Source organism: Leptosomus discolor, chromosome 1, assembly GCF_034619465.1.
Source record: "Leptosomus discolor isolate bLepDis1 chromosome 1, bLepDis1.hap2, whole genome shotgun sequence".
Lineage (NCBI taxonomy): Eukaryota > Metazoa > Chordata > Aves > Leptosomiformes > Leptosomidae > Leptosomus > Leptosomus discolor.
In genome coordinates, this window is record NC_141391.1 from 218,806,948 (window position 1) to 218,831,774 (window position 24,827).

At 55.0% G+C, this 24,827-nt stretch overlaps 1 protein-coding gene across 2 annotated transcripts in view; it reads right to left on the minus strand.

Annotated features, from left to right (window-relative positions):
* The window catches only part of SHANK3 (SH3 and multiple ankyrin repeat domains 3), a 342,763-nt gene that overhangs the window by 55,652 nt on the left and 262,284 nt on the right, over positions 1-24,827 (minus strand). For both annotated transcript variants that reach the window (XM_086475378.1, XM_086475373.1), the window contains exon 15: positions 15,021-15,145. In XM_086475378.1, coding sequence (XP_086331504.1) covers positions 15,021-15,145 — 125 coding nt within the window. The remainder of the gene's footprint in view (positions 1-15,020; positions 15,146-24,827) is intronic.

The following is a 24,827-nucleotide window of genomic DNA, read 5'->3' on the forward strand; positions in this document are numbered from 1 at the left end:
AGCTATTCCCCCGCTCTCTGCGACACCGGCAATCCTTACGGACACGGGTTTTTGTCCCCATTTCGAAACACGGATAGAAGTGTTGAGCTGTGGAGATCAGAAAATGCGAAGAGACCTTGCTGGTGACAGCCCCCCTGGTACCTTCCCCTCGGCAGATGCTTTCCGAGACCTGCCCTGTGTGGCTTTGGAAAGCTTCTAAGCCACGTTCGTTCTGTTTATGCCATTTATCCTAAGTTTATTTACACACGAGTCACACGGTTACTAGGGAAGTCAGAACATACCTGTAAACAGTCCTCGCTGCAACCCGTCCTACCGTGCCGTCGAGAACAGACAGCAGGTTTGTTCCCACCTTCCGTGGAACCACGCTGGATGATATTAATTGTATTTTCGTTCTCTAATTCTTTGTTGATTGTGCTGCAAATTAATCGCTTTGTTATTTCACCCAGCACTGATGCTGAGCTAAACAAGCGATGGTTTCCCGAATCACCTATTTTATACCCTCAGAATATTAGAATAGCAACAGCCCTCTACCAGCTCTTGGAAATTTCATAGATTAGCAAGATTTTGAGGCATGAACATCAGTGGTTCAGACAACTCCTCAGCTAGGCTCTTTTAGACACTTGGGTATATGTTATTCAAGACTGTTAATTTGAGTATGTTTATTTTTAGCAAATACTATCTCACTTTCTCCTTGGTTACAGCTGGGAAACTTTCTGTTCCAAGCACATCAGATGGATAGATACATCCTCCTGATTTGTTCCAAACTCGGAGCAGAACATTTCTGCCTTTTTTTTTTTTTTTTTTTGCACCAGAATATACAATTTTATCATTTACATATAGAAATGGATCTGTAACAGACTTTTTCTTCTTTTTTTTCTCTTCTAATGCTCTAAAATTTCTTATTATCTTTACATACTGGCCTTTGATATTTCCTTTGGCTCCCCTTATCAACCTCCTACACACTTTAGCTCAAATTAACCGCATTTCCTTCTCCTTTACTTGCTAACCTTTCCAGTAAGAAGGGGATACATGTAAGTAATATTTAACTGCTCCTTCATTATCTCACTGAAGTGGGTGATGTCTTGCCCAGCAGATTTTTTCCCCCCTGATTTCTGATCTGCATTTAGCAGCGTATCCTCAAATAACCCTCAGATTTTGTTAATTAAGTAAAATTTAAGTTCCCAAATATCGAAAACTCTGAGGTTCAGAAGAACGGCACTCCTTCCCCGCAGAGGCACTCGCGGGTGGCTGACCTGCTCCGCACACGGCAAGCCCAGCCCGACCACCCGACCTGCTGCTGCACCTCCGCGTTCCTAGCGGAGCCATTGGTTCTTTTTTTGACCCGTCACATGCAATTAACACAGATGACATCACCTCACAGCATTTCACTAGAGGCAGAAGAGACACTTGGGAGAGGCTGAACGACCCTCTGCCACGGCTGGTTTTCTCCGTACCCACAAGGAAGGTGCCCGGTGGGGTCCCCTCAGCGCCAGCGCAGACGCGGCCCCAGAACCTTCTCCCCGCCGGCGCACCCCTGTGTCTCAGCCGCGAGAGCCTGGATCGACTGCCAACTGCAGCTCTCCTTTCTTTTCACCGCGCTTTTGTACGACTACGTAACACAGACCCGAAGAGCGAACAGACCCACACGTTTCTACCCACACTTGTATCTAACGTCCGTAAGCCCTGTGCGGGCGCGGGCTCAACGCGTCCGTGAAACGGCAGCGCACGTACCAAAGCTGCCCTCATCGCTCGTGACAGGCTCCTCAAGGAATAACACCAAGGATCTAAAGCCTGCCAGGCCCAGAGGAAGACACAGGGCTAGATACTGCAGACTGAACCCTGGTCAGACAAGGCTGGACTTTCAGAATCCCATGCCCCAGTAGGTCTAACCCCATCCTAAGCCGTGGCACTTCCGCAGCCTTGGCCGTCCCGCTGGCTCCAGCGAGGCCAGCGAGCTCTGCCTGCGTAACGGTGCCACTGCCTGCACCTATTTCATTCTGGTGCTGGGCATGGAGAGGCAGTCCCTGGGTACCCTCTGCAGCAGCTGCCAGATTCAACTCCCACTTTGCTCCGAGGTACCGCGGTAAAGCCCGCAGCTGAGCTCTGCATGACCGCCTAAACCTCTGCAGTCTGAAACTTCCCCTCAAGAACCACCGCATCTTTGGGCTACTGCACCTCATCCAGCTGCGTGACATTGACAGCCACGTCCACCTCCCCTGCCTTCTACAGAGCACCGACCAGCACGCAGAGCATCTTCACGACGTGCCGTCCACAAGCACTTTCAAACTCCGGCTGAGCATCCCCCTGCCAGGACACAGCACGGACACTCTTTGCCTCAGCAGGACCTGTAGGATTTGCTGACCCAGGCTGGCTGAACGTAGCACAGAAGGGCAAAGCCCACCTATTCCTACGGTTCTGCCAGACCTTCCAGTTCTGAGTGCAAGAGCCCAGAAGATGCGACTGTGTGCTGGATGCCAAATTCCTAGGAACATGTGAGCGGTTATCTTCCTTTCTCCTTCAATTCACTTACCTACGCGCATCCCGAGACGCTCTGGATATTTCTGGCAGCCTGACCCAGCTAAAGATGCCCCTGCTCACTGCAGCGGGCTTGGACTAGATGGCCTTTGGGGGTCCCTTCCAGCCCAAGGCATTCAATGATTCTGTGATCCTTACTCAACACTTCATGCCATGCAGCAAGACCAAGTGAAGAGGTGACAACAACAGACTGGGTTCCTAGCCGGGGAGGTGACAGCACTGCTGTCCCCAACTGACCCTGTGTCCTACCTAAAGGCTGCAGCGCTGGTGACAGAGTTAAGTGTGGTACGCTCTGAACTCAAGGATGGAGACGCTTCCAAAGTCACCCTGGAGCCCTCCCGAAACACGCCCGGCAGCTCCACCTCAGCTACCAACGCCTCGCCCCGCGCTGCTCTCCAGGGAGACAGGCTCTGCACGCGGATCCTGCCTTCTCAGACACCTCTGCTGCAGAATGCGAGAGACGCAGGGGTCTTCCTAACAGATTTCATCCATGGATAAAGAACAGCACCACGCGCTTAAGGCGGTGGGAGAGCAAAACTCAGGAAAGAGAACAGACAAGATGCCATTCAAGGCCACCGTGGTCAAAAACCTTCAGTGGTTCTGTCAGGTGTCTTTGTGCTGGAAAAGTGCGAGGAACCGTACTTCGGGCTTTTCCTCGTTACTCCAGCCCATTGTCACGGGGAAGGCTGCCACCAGACATGGGACAAAGATACCACGTGCCAGCCAGAACTATTGTCCTGGAAGGTTTGCTGCCCACCCCAGGGCCTGGATTGGCAGCATTGCGGAAAGATTCGGGACTCCTCTGCCCTCCTGATTACTACCCCTTGTTGCTCACCGAGGTGGGTAATGGCGACACATCCAGGTAAAACCTTGAGCAGCTCAAAGGCGACCGCAGAGCTTTGGGGTTAAGTGTGACGGAGACAAAGCAAGAGCATGTTCCAGCAATGTTCTCAACAGAGTCTGTCCCCAAAAACTCTTCTGGCTGGAAGAAAGACCCACTGTGGAGTACACACACCTGCCAGACTGATGCCTGGCCGTGCAGCTGATGCTGCCAGCTACGGTCCAGCTTCCTTGGTCCTGGTGCCTCACTGGAGGATGATGGAGGGCAACCAGGAAGAGAAAGACCCTGCGTACTACAAGAGGGAAGAACATCTTTGCAACCATGCTTGCTGATGTGGAAAGAGGGTTTTAATCTAGGGTCACCAGAGAACGGGGACCTAAGCCCAGAGACGAGAGAGGAAGGCATGCCAGTAAAGGTCCACAGGGGGACATTCATTTGTCCAGAGGACTGGGCATTTGGAGGCTTTCCTCAAGTTCACAGAGCGTGGACAGCAAACAGGAGGAACCGCACATCCTGCTGCGGTCGCAGCGCCATGATGTGGTCAGACTCGGAGAGCTGGGACAGCACGCGTTGATCAGGACATGGCCACAGCTGCCTACGGGAAGGAGAGGCTGGGAAGGGAGGTGTCTCCATGTGACGGAGCTCCCGACCGCCTGGAGCTGCACTGTGGGAGCACACATGTGCCTTCTGCGGGTCTCTGGATCAAGGCTAGGAACAGGGGGGACACCCACCGCGCGAGAAGAGCTGGTGGGTGAGGCTGTCCATAAATGACTAGCAGAAAACTTGCAAGCCCTCATCCTCTCCAGGACTTTTGACTGTCCAGACTTCTGCTGGGAAGGCAACGGATCACTGGCCAGGGAATCCAGGAGGCTCCCAGCCCGCTGGTGACAACGTCCTAACACAAACACTGGCTGCTAGGGGTGACCTTCTGCTCGACTTGCTGCTCACCAGCAGGGAAAAACTGGTGGTGAATGTGGTCACAGGGCAGCTCGGGCTGCAGCAACTGCAAGACGGCTGCATTGTGCATCCGGAGGAAGGCTTGAGAGGCGAGTAGCAGAGCTGGGATCTTGAGGTTCAGGTCAGACTTCAGCTTCCTGAGAAGAAGCCCAAAGGGAAGGGGGTGCTGGTTTTCAAAGAAAAATTTTTGAGATCTCAGGAACAACCCACCCACCCTGTCATTTAGTAAGACCGGGTATTTCTGCAGAAGGCTTGCTTGGTAAGGTATGGAGCTTCTTAATGAACTAAAATGCAAAGAGCACGTATGAGAAAGAGAAACAGTGACAGGCACCAAAGCAGCAGAAGCTCAAGCACTAGGGACAATACCAGCAAGGCCAAAGCCCAGCTGGAGCAAAGGCATCAAGCAGAACAAGGACATCTTGTAGTGGCACACTGGCACCAAAAGGAAGTTCAGGGAAAATGCGAGTTTGCTGATGAAACATCAGCCAAGGACAGTGCAGACAGGACCACAGTGCTTAACTTTGTTTTATGTCTCAGTGTTCATGGGCAAAGCGTGCTCCCAGACCTCAGGGTGCAGGGACACCTTCCACCAGACCTGGTTGCTCAAAGCCCCATCCAGCCTGGCCTTGAAACCTCATGAAGTTCAACAATGGGAAGAAGAAAGGTGCATCTGAGGTGGACCAACTCAACACACTGGTCCAGGCTGAGGACAGACTGCCCGAGCAGCAGCTCTGCTGAAGAGGCTGAAACGGGATTTACAACGACTGCCGGCCTGGGCACGAGCCCGTAGTGCATCCACACAGAGAGCGGGGCGAGCTGCAGAGCGGGCTACCTCACAAGCAGCCTGGCCAGCAGGCTGAGGGAAGTCATCATCCCTTTTACTCAGCACTGGCGAGGCTGCACCTGGAATATTGTGTTCAGCTTTTGGCCATGGAGATCAAGAGAGATGGGGAGAAACCGAAGAGGGTCCGGACCCAGACTGCACGGCAAAAACCAGCAAGCAGCCTTGCAGGGCACTTACACAGATGTCTGAACCAAACCCTTCCTGGAAGCAGCAGAGGGTGTAACGAACGTGACCAACAGCCACAAATTGTGGTTTGGGAGGTTCAGGCTGGACTTGGACTCGAGCAGAAAATAATTTCCCAGGAGGGCGGTACAGCCCCAGAACAGGCCACCAGAAAGGCTGCAGCACCACCGTCCTGCAGGCGGTTTCCTGAGGAAGGTTTCCAAGGCTTGGCTGGACGGAGCCACAGCCGACCTAACGTAGTCCTTCTCACAGCAGGATCTTGGAGAACCTTTCAACCAGCACTTCTATGACTCTACAGAGGAGAGAACATACAGATGCAGGCTCAAAAGCTGGCTCAGGATGAAGATCAGCCCGAACTTACGGAATCACTGTAAAACAGAGTAAATCACTGATGGAAACCCCCTCAAAGAGCCCCAGAGAGCTCTGACAAGGAGCCACGGGACTATATTCTCTCCACTTTACCACTAAAAGATATTTGGAAACTGCACCGAGATACACGCTCAGGGAACTAACAGAAAATCCCTCCAATTTAGGATGTAAAAAACCCCATGTATAACCAGGACACAGCTTTCCTAGATATAAGGAAGAATTTTTTTACGATGAGGGTGGTGGAACACTGGCCCAGGCTGCCCAGAGAGGGGGTTGATGCCCCATCCCTGGAAACAGTCAAGGCCAGGTCGGACGGGGCTGTGAGCAACCTGACCCAGCTGAAGCTGTCCCTGGTCACTGTAGGGGCTTGGACTAGATGATCCTTCAAGGTCCCTTCCAACCCAAACCATCGTATGACTCTATGAGTTCTGCAATGGATAAGGATTTAACCACATCTCAGACTGAAAATACGGTCCACCAAGCCACGAAAACATCTCTGATAGTCGTTCCTGCTGCTATTAGGAGTATTTCTCACAGTAAACGAACAGTCCTCAGAGCCACTTGACATCCAGGCCACTGAGTGAAAAGCCGCACAGTTTCCACAGACAGCTAAGAAAAAACATCTGGGAGACTGGAGATGCTGCAAAGTGCACTCAGCAGCCAAAGAGAGGCCGTTGCAGTGATCGGGGAAGTCAAAAAAAAAAAGCCTATTCCTGGAAGAGACTGGTCAAGTCCTGCCATCACTGAAGGTATAGCTGGTGGAGGCATCTCTCGCCACACAGGCACAGCCCAGCCTGCAGGACTGTACACAGAATAAAGCCAGGCCTGCGTGTGTAGCACAGGGTAGTACAGATTACACTCTTGCCCACTGCCACACGGCTCAGCACACCCCGACACGATAACCACCGCAGCGGGGAACTCGAGGAAAGCCTTAGGGCGGCGATGAAACCTTGTGCTACGGCAGTTCTTGGTCCACCATGAACTGGAGATGACTTCTGAGAGACAGATGGGCTGCAATGAGAGAGTGAGCACCCTGGAGACAGGGAAAATGGACCAGATCTCTTCTTGGGGCAAAGGAAACACCACGCTTGGAATCACGCCCGAAGGCCGGATCTCCTCACTAAAGTGTTGTGTCCAGGAAGGGATTCCTTCTCCTACGTCTGCCGCCGGAGGCTGCCATCAGCATTGCAACCTCAGCAATCTCAGCGTCACTTCTGAGCCTCCACAGAGGTCAGCACCTCAGAGCACATGCACACCACAAAATTCTCTGCCTTCGTGCTGGAGAGGCACCGCAGGTTTGTTGCCAAGGCTTTGTCACCCCTAAACCTGAGAGGTACCAGCAGCATTTGCACGTGCAGCTACACCCGTAGCGCAGCAGCACTCGGGCTCTAGCAGCTCCTCCAAGGGAAACCCCTGACAGCACAGAGAACAAAACCCAGATGCTCCAAGGAGCTGCTCCATGTTTGGTACTTCTCGCTGCGGTGCTACAGAACAATGTGCCTTTTGCCAAGGGACCTCAGCGCTGGGATTCACCACAAAATGCACACCTACCCTGGAAAAAGGTGCCCTGGGATCCCTGTCCGGTCAGGGAATCCAGCAGGTTTGTCACATCCCAAGGCAGACCTCAGGGTAGGTCAGAGGCATTCACCACCCCCTGAATTCCCTCTCCAGAGGCAGAGCTGGAGGCGGCAGGCAGGCGCAGGCACCCAGGCGACTGAAGCCGGAAGTGAGGTGAGACGAATCCCACCCCAGATCTCTACGAAAAGCCAGGCACCAAGAACACCCGTCTCGGCGTTGTTGCTGCAGCCCTGTGGGTTGTAGGACCATGGTGGTATTTGTGAAATTAAAGTGCTCCATGGATAGCTGGCACTTGGGCGTTGAAACGCAGACCAGAACGCTGCCGAGCCGGCGTTAGCCAAACCAACCACAGAAAAGCAGCCACTTGGCTTCACGTCAGAGCTGTCCTCCAGCCCCTCTACTTGGAGCGCATATGATGGCAGCGCAGCCAAGGGAGATGCTGAGCAAACACTTACCTAGCTGTTTCTATACATAGAAATACCGTGGGAGAGAGGGTGAGGGGTGGCGATCTCAGCGCTGGAAGATCAAGGGCAGAGCTTGGTGCCTCTGATCCGTCTGCCCTAAGCGAGCAGAAGCCCCGGGAATTTTCTGTCCCTGCGCAATCCCGGCACAGCCCATGTCAACCAGCACAATGGGCTGGTCTGCCCGTGGCTGGTCTGAATCACACTCGCCACAGATGGGGAAGGTTAGTCACCAGGAAGGAAGGGCAGCCTTCGCGCTGGTGATGAACCAACGGTCTTTCTTTAGAAGACCTGACTATCAAAAAATAACTTTGCTTGGTTGATGTGCTTGTTTTAGCATAAGACTCTGCAAAAGAGGGTCCTTTGGCAGCTGGATCAGCAGATAACCAAAATCCTGAGCAGTTACTGCTGCAGTTTCACCCGGACTGCTTCGCTTGACACCTGGGCAGATGGAGGTCTCTGGGCTCTCCAGGTAAACAAACAAAGCTGAGCGTTCCTCTCGGAAAGCACAACCAGGTGCGCAGTTTGGGCCGGACAGAGTGGCCATGGAGGGGCCAAAAAAGGAAACGGAGAGCCAGGGGTTACGAAGCAAACGAGGGGGTTATGGAGTAAACAAAGCACTAAGACCAAGAGCGAGCAGCAACCCACGGGCAAATGCCGAAGCGCTGCAAGACAAACGCGAGCGGCATGGCTGGACCCCCTGGCAGACTGGAGGGGCTGCCAACGTTCTGCCCGTTTTCTGCCTTCAGCCAGCCCGAGGCACAGCAGAAAATGGGCAGGAAGCCCCTGCCCAGGCTCCTAATGGAGACAGGCAAGCAGAGGAAAGCTGTGTACGATGCATCACTCTGCCCCGCTCGTGGGACATGCAAAACGATCTGTGCATCCCCCCGACTTGCAGCCTTTCTTCTCCTCAAGGCAGAAATTCCTCCTGGTGACTGTGGCACTAAACGGGTCAGGACAATCCGGTCCAGGCACCTGAGAGCTCCCCTGCAAGCTTACGATCTATGGACAACATGTAAAAGCTCAAGTACCCACAAAATTTGGATCAGATTCCCACCCAAAACACAGTGCAGCCAGCAGGGGCTGAGTCAACAGAAAAAGCAGGAGATCGAACACTTGTGACCACTCCACGTGGTTTGCTGGGATTAGAAATGAACCTGTTCAATACAAAGAGAAGGTGCTTAAGTGTCCAGACCTCCTGAGAGAGAGAATTTGAAGCACGACAAAGGAGAAGAGACAAAGCAACGAGCCCAGAAGGTGAGGAAAAATGAGACAGTATCTCTGTGGAAGGAGAGCAAGGACAGCTATTCCAGTCCGTTGTGGTACTTTAGAGCTGCAGAGACTTCTCTTGGAAGACTGGGGACTCGGCTGCCGTAAGGGACGCGGCCGCCGTAAGGGCAATGTTTTAAACACGCTTCTTCTGATGCTCGACTTTCTGTTGATAGGTGGCATCGCAGGATCGAGGTTACGTCTCTCTGCAGCTCCAGGCTCCCTCTGCCACAGCTCAGAGCCGAGAAGACAATGTGAGGTGGAGAAGTGAAAGGGAGCTGGGCAGCCTCACAGTAGATGCTCCCGCTAAAACTGGGATCATCAGGAGATAAATCCCACTGGAGAGGGGTGAGCAGGCAGCGTACATGGATACGCACAGGCTGCAGACGGGATGATGGGTTGTTGCTGTCGGATTACGTGATCAAAGGATACTGACCAGAGCCGTTACGGAGCAGAGGAACAATGAACCCCAGCGGCCTGGTGGGTGTCGGTGGAGCACCCCGGCTCTGCTGCCCCCAGGGCCATCACAGCGGGAGGGTCACCCCCCGGTCTGTGCTCGAGACCCACGGGATGAGACGAGGGGAGAGGCTCTCTCCAGGTCACCCTGTGGGCCGAGGGGCCTGTGGGGGTACGGGACTCATTATGGGATGCCAGGAAGAGCATTCTGAGACGGCGCCAGACGTAACGAGATGCTCAGTGAAAGGACCAAAGGCAGGAAAAGGGAGGGATGACGGTGGATCAGGCAAGATCAAGCCCAGGAGAGCAAAGGGGGAGAAGAGTGTGGAAGAGGCCAGCTGAGCGTACCGGGGTGCTGGTCAGCATGCTTGTCTGGCCATGCCCTGCGCCTGGTCACCACAGCCTGCCCCGTCTTGTCCCTGCGCTACGTCTACAGCCATTCTTCTGGGTGAGGCTGCGCTCCGCGTCCCGCACCTCTGGGTGCCTGAAGGCATCGCTGCCAGCAACCGGGGAAGGGGCTGGGGGTGGCAGGGTCCCATAGGTGCGTGCGAGCCAGCAACTCCGGAGACCGGACTGCACACATACTGTATGCTGATGCACGTGTAGGTGCATTTAATTCGCACGGAATCGTCACGCTGGACCGGTCAGTGAGTGGGGCAAGAGGCTTGGAGCCGGGGATGAGAGAGGCCATAGACCTGCGGCAGACACTGGAGAGATGGGAGGTCTGGGAATGGGCCACTGGAAGGATGAGACCAACCAGTGGGTTTGAGAATCAGCTACTGGTGAGGCCTGGTGTCCAGAGCAGCTGCCAGGGAGCCAGGTTTGTGTTTGCGTGTGCCTGGGCGCTGGGCAGCCGGGGAGACCTGGGGACTGGAGACGCCAAGCGTCTGAGGCCAGTTCACGGGGGGAACCAGTGCATGCGCGTGTGCACGTGTGTCAAAGAGATCCGACTACCAGCAATTGGGGGGCGGGGGGCTGCAGGTCTCAGGGGTTCACATGCTCAGGTGCCAGCAACTGGGGAGACTGGGGGAGCTCGGGGCCAGCTACTAGGCAGACTGGAGGTGCAAGGCCAGGTACTAGAGGGGTCCGTATGGTACACACGTACACGTGTAGGTTCTGCTGACAGGCTTGCACGCTGATCGGTCGGGGAGGAACAGGGCCAGGCCGCTCGTGCTGCTTGTGTCTGCACGACGCTGCGTGTGTTCGGATCGGCGGGGCAGGCTGTGTGCTGACGTGCACGTGTGCACACGTGTGCACGTGTCCCCACGGGGAATGCAGGCTGCCCTGACCGGACCGGGGAATGTGGAGCTGCAGCAGCCTCACATCTGTTGGGCGGCCGGCTTTAACGCTGCTGACAGTCACCAGGGAGCTCTCGCTTTCCTTCTCTAAGCTTGTCTGCTCCTCCTGGAGGGGTCTGGTGAAACCTTCCACCTTCACAGAACTAGGCAGAGGTTTCCTAGTTAAACACGAACAGAGACCAGTCTGGCTGAAGGCAGTGTCAGGTGAGGACCCCAACGCTCGTCAAACGGGTATCCCGAGTCCCATAGAGCCACCCCAGGGATCCCAGGGACAAAGCCACCCCAACTGGCCGACCAAGCAACTCCAGCCTGTTGCATTAGTTCAGCCCAGTCTGGGCCTCCGTTCGTACGGAAGGTGCTGGTGAGAAAGGCTAAAAAGGCTGGGGAGGCAGCGGGGCATAGCAGGCTTGACCAGAGGGCTAGGACGTCGCAGCTTGAGCACGGTACCAGCCTGGTCCTGTACTACAGTTGCTGCAGGTCAGTATTAATCAATCAAAAGGCCTCAATACTAAACGCTGAATTTGCCTGAAGCTCTGCTCCCCCCTTGGGGGCAGACTCCCCTCGGCAGACCTCCTTCTCCAGATGGGCTTTGCTGCCTCTCCTGAGTCGCCGTCAGTTGGGCTCCCAGGTACACCCTGTCAGGCAGCTCTGCTGGCTCCTCACGCCGCGCCCCACAGGAACACCTCTCGCTCCTTCCCCCAAAGGAGAGTCTCGCGGAGCAAGGGGAACTGCTGAGGCACCCACCAGACCGCCTCCAGCATCCACAGCCAGCCACCCCTCTCCCCGCTTCAGCAGCCTGTTTAATGGCTGAATAGCGTGAGGAAGACTAGGGCAGGCCAGGGCTTGCTGGGAGCTGCGAGCAGCGTCCCTGCCACCCAGTCCTTGCACGGAAGAGCCATTTTATGGTACCAGAGGAGCTGTTCCCCACCTCTGGGCACTCACACGGAGGCTGTTACTGTCACCAAACACTTCTCCGCCTGCAAACAGCTCTCAGGGCTTCCCACCTGCGCTTCTGCACTGGAATTTGCTAACTCTGATGTGAAAGCGCCGCACAGGCACCTGGCTGTCTAGCGCTGATCTCCACGACTAAGCAAGCTTTAAAGCTCAAAGACTAAACGTTAATTTCAGCAAGAGATGGTCTGAGGCTACAAGTTACAAGGCTAGAAATGAAGTCTCAAACTTAAAATGCCCATGCACCTTTGATCTGGATTTAACACCTCTCTAATCCGTACACCTGGACAGGTTGAGGAAGGTGGTCCCAGAGACCTGTACAAGGCTTCAAGCTCTATCACAACATCTCCCTTTCCGAATACTGCCCTCGGGATGTGGCTTTACGTTGCGGCAAAGCTGCTGTGCTCATTGTAAACCCACCTCCAGCTTCCCTTCCCAGGGAAACCACGAGTGCTTTCTGCTCCACTTGCCATAGATTTAATGACCACACAGCCACTGGGGAAGCCAGCTCGGCCAGCTGACCCAAAGGAAACGGGCACCCCTGAGGGCAGGTTACCAGGTAAATACATTTTTTCTGCAGCTGAGCATCCAAACTGGGAGGGAGGGGAGAGGGACTGCAAGTCTCAGCCGGGACAAGGCTGCTCTACTGCAGCCCTAACCTGCTCCTCGCGCCCCACGTGGCTTTAGACGCATTTGAAATCCTTCCTTGCTTTGTAATGTTTCTAATAACGACGTATCAGGAAAAAGCATCAGCTCTATAAGGATTTGCTCAGGTTTATGACAACTGGCCCTTCACTGGCATTCTGTAGAGGCTGCAGCAGACACACCTACAACGCCGACGATGTTGCTGTCAACAGGCTATTTGGGTCACGCAGCCTTTGCCAGCTCCTGCTCGCAGCTTTCAGGGGACACTCCAGTTGCAAGAACCATGCCCATGCGTCTGCAGGACGGACAGAGCAAACGGCTCCACCGAGAGCTGCTCTCCAGAAGGTTTGCTGCAAATCTGGGCCCCACAGAGAGTGGAGGAGGGGTAGGCTCTTCCCCCTGGAAGTAAGGCCAAGTGCCGACCTGCACCTCTGCCCAGAGGTCCTCAAGCCCGGTTCCTCTCTCCCCTTCCCCCTGTGCTCCAGCAGCCTTGGGATTCCCTGTGCTCCCCGCAGCAGGCAGCTCCACATCGCCGACCGCCAGTCCCGCCGCAGTGCCACGCGCGTGGGCACGGCAGCACCCGTGGGACTCCTCGTCTCGGACGAAGGGCACGGCCCAGGCAGCACCTCGGCACGGACACATCACAGCCGGTCCCTGCTGTGGGCACAGGCTCCCCATCAAGTCTGCATCCGATGTCGAGCCCATTGCTGTGCCTGAGGGGCTCGCTCCGGAAAAAGTATGGCTAGAAAGACCCCGCAGGGCACTGACGGGAGCTCCAGAGCGCCTCAACCAACCGCCTGGTGCAGTGGTGATGACCACCCCCGGAAAAAGAGAGCGTTTTTCCGTGCCAGCTTTGGACCGCAGAGCGAATCGCAGCAGCTGAGCTGAGCAGAGCCTCCCCACCCCGCCTCCCCAGCCCCACGAGCTCTCCCACAACCAGCACAACTTCACGCGTCCACCCGCCAGAAGCGCGCAGCTCTGCTTGCCTTACGCAGCCACCACCTACGCCACCGCCGCGTCGGACCAGCGCAGGTGCCGTACGCTGCTTTACCGGGGTTAAAGCCTTACGATCTTTGCCCGGGAAGACGCAAGAAAGCAAAATCCCGCAGGATGCCAGCCCTCCCTCCGACTGTCTGGACTGCCTGTCCAGTGCGTGCTGCCCGGCACTCGCTGTGCCGAGCCCGACCGCGCCAGCCACCCCAAAACCTCACACAACGTTCCCCTTCCCACCCATCTAATGCACGGTCGCTTCACAGGCTCGGTGTCCATTCGGCCTCACTCCACCTCTTCTGCCACCGTTGGTCCCCTGGAAGGGGCAGGATTCATCTCACGCTCCTTCCCGCACCGACAGCGTGTACATCCCCCGTTTGAACCACGCTCTCTGGGATCCCTTTAGAATTCAGGCACAGGAAGGGGCCTCTTGACCGAGTGATTCACAAACACTCAATCATTTCTCCACTGCCTTACTGTATCAGCCTTTTATCTGGCTTTAAGAAAGGCAGACGTGGCCTATTCACACCGTACCCATTTGGCACGGATTGTGAACGCAGTTTTCACTTGCAAGTACCACAGAAACGTCTCCCACACTTTCCTCCTATAGCGAGGAGAGTCCCTGTAAACATTAACAAATTAACGTTATCGCTCTCTTTTAAATCACTCCTTAAAACCATACTCCGCTGCGTCCACTACAGACGAAGCAGCTGACACGCCAACACTGCTCCTTGCCACGTCACCTCGCTGTCCAGAGGCGGCGAGCACCAGCACGGGGGCACCCCCGTCATCCGCGTGCTGGGACGCAGCCGTCCCCACCCGTCCGGCTCAGGTGGCACCTACCACAGTGTCCTCTTGGCCTGTGGCTGAGGTTCTGCGCACACACCAACACAAACAATAACGAAATAACAACAATAATGCCGAGCCGCAGGAGCAAGCGAGCGCTGTCGCTGCTGCAGACCTGCCGGCCACCCTCCGAGCCCTGCCCTGGTCTTCTCCTAAGCCTCCTGCCTGTGCCCGGGGAGACGCGCCTCTGTTTCGCCTCGCTGCGCCCTGCCGCTGAGCCCTTGGGCTGCTTGTTCAGCGTGAAGTTGCCAGCGACTCTAACCCTCGCTTTCCTCTCTTTTAAACATGAGCAGGAACACCCAGGGGGCTGCGGCCCCAGAGCAGCGCGCAGGCAGGGCACAGCCCCAGCATCGCCTCCTCCAGAAAGGGGAAGGGCCAAGGGGGTGATGCAGGAGCACAGCCCTGCACACCCGGCCGACGAATTCTCCTCCACAGACCCCCGCACTTGCACTGTGCTGGGCAAAGCTGTAATAAATACCAGTACAAAACAATCCTGACTGGCCTCCAGAGAGGGCAGCTAATGAGTCTGTTCTCCAACCTCCATTTTCCCTGTAATTTCAGCTAGCAGAAGGGAATCTGTCAGCTCATCTTCTAGCACAGAGCGCATGTATCTGCTTGAATTATTGTACCTGAAGCACATTTTTTCACCAAGACATCCAGGCAGCAGGCATTTCAGTACCAATTATTACCCAGCTCTCAAAACACCTTATCAAGGAAAATAGTTTTATGCCCTTGTCCCGCAGAGGAAGATGCCTCTGGCAGCCACCGGTCACTCTCCCTGCCGCGTCCGGGCTCACCTCAATCAGAAAGTCTCCCGTGCGAAGCCCTGCCCTCCAAGCGACACCTTCCACATCCACCGATTCCAGGTATTGGAGCGCTGGGAAGGCTGGGGTTGGGGTGAACTCCTCAATTGGGGTTTCAGCTACAAAACACAAAGGCAGAGAGAGATTGAGACAATGAGGCACAAAGCAAGCAGAAGGTAAAGAAGAACACCCAGGAAAATCCCTGTATATTGGTTCAGAAAGGACATGTAGACAAGGCTCCGCTCGACACCAATGCAGGAACCAGAGCCAACGGGACACGTATCCAGTATTCACCAGCTTAGACCCCGAGACAGCCCCAGAGCCTCCCGGACACGTGTGACTCCCAGAGTCACGTATCTTCCCACAAGGCCCCTAAAGCCCTGTCCATCTCCCAGTACCACAGGTGAAACGAGAACATCTATGAACAGTGCCAGGAGGGGAAGAACTCGCTCCTTCTGTGTCTACACCCGAGTCAGCAGCTCCAGGCCTCTTTCACAGTCAACAGAGAAAAACTCACGTGTACCATCCGGCTGCACTACTGCAGACACACGCCTGCCTTCAGCACCCCGGAGCTGTGCCTCTCTTGTGCTGGTCTTACAGGAGACCACTAGCTCAGGAGCAGAGGGTCACCACTTGCTGATGGACATCTGCGCTGGCCCAATGCAGCCCATTCTTCATCAGTGAGGTTTTAACTGCACTCCTGGTTGGAAAACCTGCTCCTGCCCCTAAAAGAACACCACTTCCAGGGAAGGGACTTTCTCGGATGGACCCAGGCAGCGCACTTACAGCATCCAGCGCCAGCCCATCTTGCTTCACTGCCCATCCGGGACGAAGGAATTTTGCACAGGGGATGCCCAACTTATAGCAGAGAGGCGCCTGCCTGATGCGTGCTGCCTTGCGTGATGCGACGAAGGAACACGCTTCCTCTGTCTGTTTATCAAGGGGAGACTGTTGCAGATGTTCAGAGTCATCAGATCCATGAAAGAAATGAAGCAGAAAGGCCACAGCTACTCCGTACGCAGACTCTGGTCACCTGAAGCTACCAGAGGTACCCAGATGGGGTGCTGCCCCCAGCACACACTATATCAACTGCGGCTGTTTCAGGGGTTGGTTGTGACTCACCAAGATTTTTACTTTCCCTGTGGTGTATTGCAAACAGACCTGTTGTCTGTGTACCTGCTTTCATCCAGGGGAGATCCCAGGGGACCCCTGGCAGCGCTGAAGGCCAGGCTGGATGGGGCTTTGAGCAGCCTGGTCTAGTGGAAGATGTCCCTGCCGTGGCAGGGGGGTTGGAATGAGATGACCTTTAAGCTCCCTTCCAACCCAAACCACTCCATGATTCACGTCTTGCTACACAAGACCATAGCACTGGATCGGTGAAGACTTCGTCACTAGGCCGTGTGTGACTGGAAATGCCTGCGGTGGATCCAGAAGCTCAACACATCCCTCTTCTAATGGCATGCAACCTCATTACTGGCTTCCACGTGTCACCAACAGCCTGTGCCACAGCTGAGGAAAGAGAAATGTCACCTTTCTGAGAGAAGCGCTGCTTCTCGGCTTTACGACAGGCCGCTTGTTTGCGCAGCCTTCCAGGGAGCAGCGTCTACCGGGTCGTTCCAGCCCGACCTCTGCTCAGTGGTAGCCCCAGGACCAGAGAGGGGACCACGCCATCTCTGGTCTGCGCTGCACTGGCTTTGGAGTGGTTCTCAGCTGGTAGCAGCCTCAAAGATGAAGCAGAAGATGGGCTACCAGATACAGGAGCAGTCAGCAACTAGGGGGGTGAAGGTGCAATCCTCACACTACCTGTGCCAATCGCTCTGTTCTCCCCACCCGCAGAAACAAGAGATGATATTCCACACTGACTGTCACGGACAAAGAAAAAACAGAGAGAAGCTAAAGCCGATGGGTAAGGAATGCAACAGCGAGGCCACAGTTGCATGAACCAGCAGCTCCAACACATGCAGAGCCCAGGAATTCGAAGGACAGACAGGCTCCCCAGGCCCTGGCCAGGCTGGCAATTCTGGGACCAGGTGACCTGAAGGCTCTCACTCGGGGCTTTTCGGTGGACTGACAGAGGTGCCTTTTTCTCACATGAATCTTTAGTCCATGCAGGACTCCCTGTCTCATCTCCAGTCAGAAGAGTCGGTGGTACAAGGACGCTCTTTGCTGGAGCAGGGGCAGCTCTGAGCAGGATGCGCTGAACTTGCTAAGCGACCAAACACCAAACGGCTTCTTCAGTGGCTGATGATGCTCGAACAAACCATTTGCCTCACAGACATGCGACAAGCAAGTCGGAAAACCCCACCATTACCTAGTCTGGTGCCACGCGTGACAAGGGCCAGAGCCTTCAACAAAGGTCCCTGTAGGTCCACCTCCCACCTCAGCTGACGTACGCAGAAAGCATGGCTCGTTTTCGTCAGCAACACAGATAACGAAGTGTGGTATCAACAGGCCTACGTAAGTTATCCGTCACTCTAAGTCTATCAGCAAAACAATGTATTTCTTAACAGCTGTGTCAAAATCCTAAGGGAGCAGCAGATTTAGTAACAGTCAGTGGACGACCTCGTGCACACATCTCCTCTGATGCCAGGTCACTCCGGTAAACGTGACCTACATTCTCTCTCATTTGTGTAAAATGCAGAGACACTGATTTTATACAGATAAAAACATTTCCATCCTTTACCATACCACTCCGTTATTACTTTTTGTGAAATTTTTATGCAAGATTTCTTCTGCTAAACCAGACAGCCATCGGCCAGCACCAGACCAAGACAAGGTTTGCCTGACAAGATGTTAATATGCTGAATGATGTTAGAATTTTTTTGTCAACAGCTTTCCATGGCTTCTTCCTTTGATGGCAGCTAGCTTAAGTGGCAAACAGTTGACAAGTCATCCTACCTATTTTTAGAAATGCTAATGTAACATTTGATTTCTCCAAATCCTTCAGGACTTCCCCAGTTAAATTCAACTCTTCAGATCAGTGTTGACCAGCAAGTTCTTTCAAACGCCTGAAGTTCAAAGAACCACAAACACGACCTTGCTGCAGACTGCAAAACAACTGGGTGCCCATTAACCTTTGCTAGGCCCAGGCCCAGCAGCATGTGAGGTTTAAGGTGAGAAAGACCTCGCGTATTGCCTGAACCTCTGAAAATGAGAAAAATAGAGGCTCAGGCACTCTGAATGTCAAGTAAATTATTTAGATAATGATAATGAGACATATGGTCTCTGCAGAGTATCAGCACTGTACTCGCAAAATGGGAGCATCAGCATGACATGCCAGCACTGCCCTCTCATCCTACGTGCAGCATAATTAAGTCACGAAGAGGTTAAGTGGAAGTCCTGATCCCTGGGGACGACAGGGTTGGACAGATGACAATTTAATTGGTTTTCGAGCCGGGAGAAGAAGCCTGACGTCAGCAAACCACGTTTCCACAGTGGCTCCGGACACCCGGGTCCCATCAGGCTCACCCCTGCTGCGACCCCACAGCCGCACCGTTGGAGAGCGCTGCCCCGTGTTTCCCCGCCATGGGGCTGACGGTGGCCAGCGGAGAAACCCTAAACTGCAGCTCAGGGAAGAGTCACCCGGGGGACAGTTCAAGGATGCGTTTTCCGTATTGGTAACCAAAGACACAAACTGAGAGGGAATATGGACAAACTTAAGCCAGAAACCCAGCCTTATAGCCAATTTTGTCACCTGCATTATCGATGTGCTACACGAGGACTCCAGGCACACCATTTTCCGTGGGCTGGAAGCCATCTATCTACAGTAACTGCACGTCGTGACACACGATTTGTAAAGTGTCACTGGTGCCTTAAAGATTCGGTAAACAAGACAATGCATCCTGAAATCAGAAGGGTGTCCTTATGAAACAAACACTGAAGTGCCATTTAATACAGGAGGGGGAAAAACACAGACAGAGGAAGCAACCAGCTCCCCCTTGCTACTGCCTGACGACCCAGTACTCAGTCACAGGGAACAAGAAAGAAGCTCTAGTAACAGACCAGTAACCACAAACTAAGCCAGCCCTTTTCTGTGCCGAGAATGAGGTCTGCAGGGCTAACTGCTCCGGGCGTCCCCAAGGGCCACCGCGGGCAGTGGCTGGAGGAGCTGTGACCTCCAGGAGTAGGTGCCATCCAGCACTGGATTTCGCACCTGCCTCACCTCACTCACAGACTCAGGCAATACAGGGAAACCTTCGGTTTTCCCGAGTCTGCAACGGCACTTCCCGGCTTCAGACCCCCCCTTACAGCTGCTTTTAGCTACACTCGGTCAAAGGGAGCGGTGCCGTGCTTGCCCCCGGTCAGTGCCGAGGCTGCTCTCTACTTCGCTGCAAAGGGACTTCCCAGGTAAGTGCCAGAAAAGTTGTAAAACCCGGCTTACCACCTGAAAGCCCAACACAGCCTTACTGGTCAAGCTGACGGGTACTGGGCACATCGTTTTCTCAGAACAGAAGAGAACCGAAAGGCACGTTGACAGCAACCCGACGGAGCACCTGCAAACCGCACCACAGGCAGGAGACCTTGCTGGTGGGGACATCTCATTCCAAACCCCTGGAGCCTGCCGAAGGAGGCAGAGGCACCTCTGGGGAATAACGCCCTGGCAAAGGCAAAGGGTGAACAGAAAACCCACTGCCATGGGAGAAGCCCTGACCGCCACCCCTCTGTCCCCACGGCAGCCTGTCCAGCCCACAAGCCCGACGTGGAAAACCCGTGTTGCCCTGTGTCACGGGGGACGGAGCCCTGCGCGGGACGGCTGCTGCCCACACTGCCCGAGCACGGCCGCCTGCAGGCAGCAACGCCCTCTGAAACACCCGGGGTCAGTCCTGGCCGCGGCGAAGCAATGGCTCAGAGGAGACCTCAGGAGCGCTCCCCGCCTGCTCCTCCCCAAACACCAGCCGCTGGGAGGCAGTGGACGGGTGCGGATGCCGACAGGACTGGAGCAGGCACCAACCGGTACCAAGATGCTCGATCCCTCCATAGGGCTCTTCTGCCGACAGCCAGAGACCGAGAAGCAGGTTGGACGCGCAGGGGACGGTCAGAAGAACAGATCTGGTCTATTGCCCCAAGCTGCGCTGCGGTGACCAAGTGCAGAGGCGCCCCAGCAGCCCTTGCCGAACAGCCATGGCATTCACCTGCCTTTGTAGCCTTTCTCCCAGTTCTTGAGATGCCTTTTTGCTGCCCCGGTTTCCGCCCAAATGAACAATCTGCCTCCAGCTACTTTTTCCCTATTCACTCTGGCTTCACTACGTCTGTACTCAAACCTGGTGTTTCCAATACCATTACTACCCAGGTAACCTTGGCCTGGCCTGGCATCACCGGGAGGTTACCTTCTGGGGACCCCAAAGGTCTCCCGTATTCCCTGTCAGTTACCTGTGAAGTCTGCCCACTTCCAGCACCACTCCCCCGCATGCACTGACAAAACCCAGCCATTCTTCCAAAGTGCTGCCTGTGACCGCGTCAGCTCCCTCACCGCCGTCTGTCACATCCCACCTCTCATGTCAGGTCCAGTCGTCCTCTGCCTCCTGTTCCGTTAGATTAACCTCAGCCTCGTCAGCAGCCCAGCCGTTTGCCTACAGCCCCAACAACCAACGGAACAAGAGACACTAACCAGACCAACCCCCAGTGTTCGGAGCTGGTTGGGCCCCGGTGGTGGAGGAGGACACCAACACTCCTTACACAACCTGGGAATCCTGACCCATGCCTCTCACCCGAGCAAAGGCTGAGCGCAGCAGACCACCCTCCAAATAGCCAGCTTGGGACCAGACACACCAAAATGCCATTTCCAGATCAGAGCCCGCAGGAAAGCTCTAGGACAGAAGTACGTAATTTGGTGACAATTCATCTGTAAGTGCCTGCCCAGGAAGGAAATAACATTTAAGGAGGTTCTCTTATACAACTGGCAAAGGCAAAACTAAATCAAAAGGTTTGGAATTAAATTACAGAAATTCCTGCTGGTAATGATGTAAAATTTCCAAATGAGGAGGTCTACTGTTCACTGCAGAAGCTCACGACTTTAAATCTCAGGAAGCATAATCCGTACCTCTCGAGGAGCTATCACATTAACACTACAGCTTTGGTTGTGCAATTCGGTCACGGCGGCCATCTCCTGGTCTTAAACACCCGCTGTCCGGACAGTCTCACACCAGGGATGTTCCAGCCTCAGCTGCGCCCGGCAGTCCGGAGGAGCCCTGGAAGAGCCAGATGACCAGGAAGTCCCGGCGTGGCTTTGACAACCCCCTCAACACCACAGGTCTGAGGGCAAAGGCCTTGCAGCCCCCCAGAAGCCCAGGGGAGGGTCCCCAAGAGGGTCAGCTCTGCCTCCGCCACGCCACAGCTGCTGGGAAGACGGCATTGATGCCAGCACACAGAGGCACTCCAAAGGGCCACCCGTGCCACAAAGCTGGCTCAGTGGTACCTGCCATGGCCAGAAGCGTGCCCAGACCTGAGAGCTCTCCCTTCCCGTGCCCAGCGGTGCTGTCTCTTCCCCCGGGCTGCCCCTCTTCAGGAGGAATTGCTCCCCAGGACCTGATGTGGTAAAGCCCTGACTCTGACTCTTGAAGCATCACAGTTATCGCACTCCAGGATGCAGGCTTCCTGGCACCAAGAGGGCAAACCCCGTCCTGGGGGGCATCGAACGCGGCACAGCCGGCCGGTCAAAGGAGGGGATGGTCCCGCTGCACCCAGCGCTGGTGCAGCCTCACCTGGAGCACTGTGCGCAGCGCCGGGCCCCATGTTTGAGAGGGACGGGAAGGTCCTTGAAGGCGTCCCGAGGAGGGCAACAGAGCTGGTGACAGGGCTGGAAGGCCTGTCCTGTGGGGAGCAGCTGAGGACTCTGGGTTTGTCCGGTTGGCAGAGAAGGAGGCTGAGGGGCGACCTCACTGCTCTCTGCAGCTTCCCGAGGAGGGGACATGGAGAGGGAGGTGCTGAGCTCTTCTCCTGGGACCCGGGCACAGGACGCCTGGGAATGGTTCAGAGCTGCACCAGGGGCGGTTCGGACTGGGCTTGAGGAAGCATTTCTTTACCAAGAGGGTGGGCAGACCCTGGCACAGGCTTCCTGGAGAGGTGGTCAATGCCCCGAGCCTGTCAGTGTTCAAGAGGCGTTTGGACACTGTCCTTAATAACATACTGTAACTTGTGGTCAGCCCTGAGGTGGTCAGGCAGTTGGACTAGATGGTCGTTGTGGGTCTCTTCCACGTGAACTATCCTATCCTATCCTATCCTATCCTACCCTACCCTACCCTACCCTACCCTACCCTACCCTATCCTTTGCAAATACTGCTTTTCTTGGACATGTTACTTTTGTTACTAAACAAGCTTAGCACTGAAAAACATTACAAGATAACTCCAGCAGAGCAAATTGTTAAGATCGGGGCTAAACCACAAGATCCCAGGTACTTCACCAGAAACACATTTACAGAGTGAAAACCAAAATAACACCGTAGCTGCCTTGGTACTTTTCACCTAAAATCCCAAAGGCACGTCTCAGTTTAGAGGCTCAGCCGCACACCACCATTCTGACACCCAGCACAGCACTGGAGCAGCAGGTACCTGCCTGCAGTGGGTGGCCAACAGGCAACAGCACTAACGGAGTACGCGTATACGGGGGCAGGGAGCAAAGGGGCGCTAGGGCAGGTATTTAAGATCAGCTCCTGCATTTTTAAATTTCTAAGGCTACTCTAAAGGTGTGCCACAAGAAGTATCTGCCACATCTAGACTCTACTGGGCCTTGTTTCTAGTTTTCCGTTAGATCTCCATAATGAAGACACCGCCCTTAACAACACAGATGACAGACTCAGTGTTTGACGTGCTCTGTCTAAACACCTCCAGTCCCAATTTCTGTCCATCCCGAGGGTCACGAAGTGTCACAGCCCTCCTCTGCACAAGAGCCAAGTTCTGAAAACCATTGGCGAGCTCTTCCATTTCCATGAAACTTTGTGATACCAGCACTGCGGCCCAAAACTTGCTGCAGGGCTTTAGGACAACCTCCCTCTGTCCCTGACCAACAGCAAGATCCTCAAGCTTTGGCTGTACTTCTCTCCCTGTGCCCCTGCGGCTGTCAACAACACCCAGCACCAGGCACTTCACAGCACCAAAACTCATCTTGCAGAGACTTCAGAGCCTGGGGTCCTCACACCAAGTGCTGGATGGGAAACGGAACTCGGACGCTCTCAACTGACCCACTGATCACTACAGATCCAGGCGAGCTCTGCACTTGGTTCACTGAGATCACCCGAGGTGCTTTGTCTCAGCAGCAACCCGACCAGTTGCTCTGGCTGGTCTTTACACAAAAGAGATGCAAACACAAGTATCGGACGCTGAATGCCAAACCTTCCCGTGGAGAAAAAGTGGCAAAACCCACGTGGGAGCTCGTGAGGCCAGCAGATGAGATCCCGGCAGAGATCCAGCCCCGGGCTCGCCCCGCTGAGCCCCTGTGGCCAGAGCTCGGTCTGGAGTCCCTGGCGAGCAGCGCGTGGGCAGCACTGGAGGAGGAACCCGACCCGCCGGGACGAGCTCGCCGGCGATGGCCGTGCGGGCTTCGGGGCGCAGGACTGGAGCTGCGCGGTCGCAGTTCTCCCGTGACGTAGAACACGGCAAGACGGTCCCAGGGGGGCCTGGGGACAGCAATGGCTGCTGCGGGGCCCTGCTGCAGCCCAGCCAGAAGGGACGGGGCTGGGGTACAGACTGACCCTCCCCGTTGGCGAGTCCCACCGACTGGCACTTGGCCATGGGCAGGCCATGGTGGGCAGAGGAGAACAGGAGGGCCCGGGGCCGCGGGGAGGCCATGGTAGGCAGAGGAGAACAGGAGGGCCTGGGGCAAGGACTTAGAGCCATTTCCTTTTCTTTTAATTTTTTTTTTAACGCTTAATTGGTATTACTGGCAATATCCTTGCTATTCATAAAATTATCTACTCCTTTCTTAGAGAGTAAATTCCCAAGTCTGGGACTGCGTGTCCCTCTACTGCTCCCACACCAGACACCAACGAGCATTAACTGGCCCAGGAACAACATTCCCCTGCCCAGGGACTGGTACCGTGGATTTGCCGAGACACGAGGTGCCATCACGGTGCGAGCTGCAACAAGCCCTGTTTGCAGGGATGGCCCCAGGGAAGCCTGCACGAATACCTGATGAATCATTACTAGACAGACAGCGCCTGACCTGTGCTCAGGTTAGTCGGGAAGAGGGAGGTTGTTCTAGTCTAGGCACGGAAGGCTGAGTAGTTGAGCTCGGGGTATCACAAGCCAAGAAATACCACCTTTCAGCATTCTGAGCACAGGCCTGTCATTTGCCTATGTGCAAGGTAGGGATGGTCCCTCTGGGCCAAGAAACGAAGAAATGAATCCACCTGCTCATGACTTTCCATCCCAGCACTGAGTGAAGGGGCTGCCACATCACTTCCCATCTCCTCCAAATGACTCCCTAAGGCAACGGCTGCGGGCAAGTCCTGTGTCCAAAAGCTGCAGCTCATCTCCTGCAGGGACTAGGACAAAATAACCTCTGTCTGAACGCTCAGTTGGATTGACTGGGACATCACCTCCTCCCGCTACTGGACGGAGGTGGTGATGGGATGGGCAGGGAAGGACTGGCTTTCCAGGGTGGTGGAGAGCGTTCTCTGCCAGGGGTGCAGCTGATGGGGCAGCTCACATGGATGGGCAAATTTGGGCTTGGGAAGGAACGTCAATTCCTCAGCAAGACTGGCAGAAACCATGCAAGATTTTCACCACCCTCTGCAGCATGAAGTGCCGTTTCCTTTGAGGATCATCCAGCTGAGTCTCAATAACCAGCTCCCTCCCTCTGCAGGG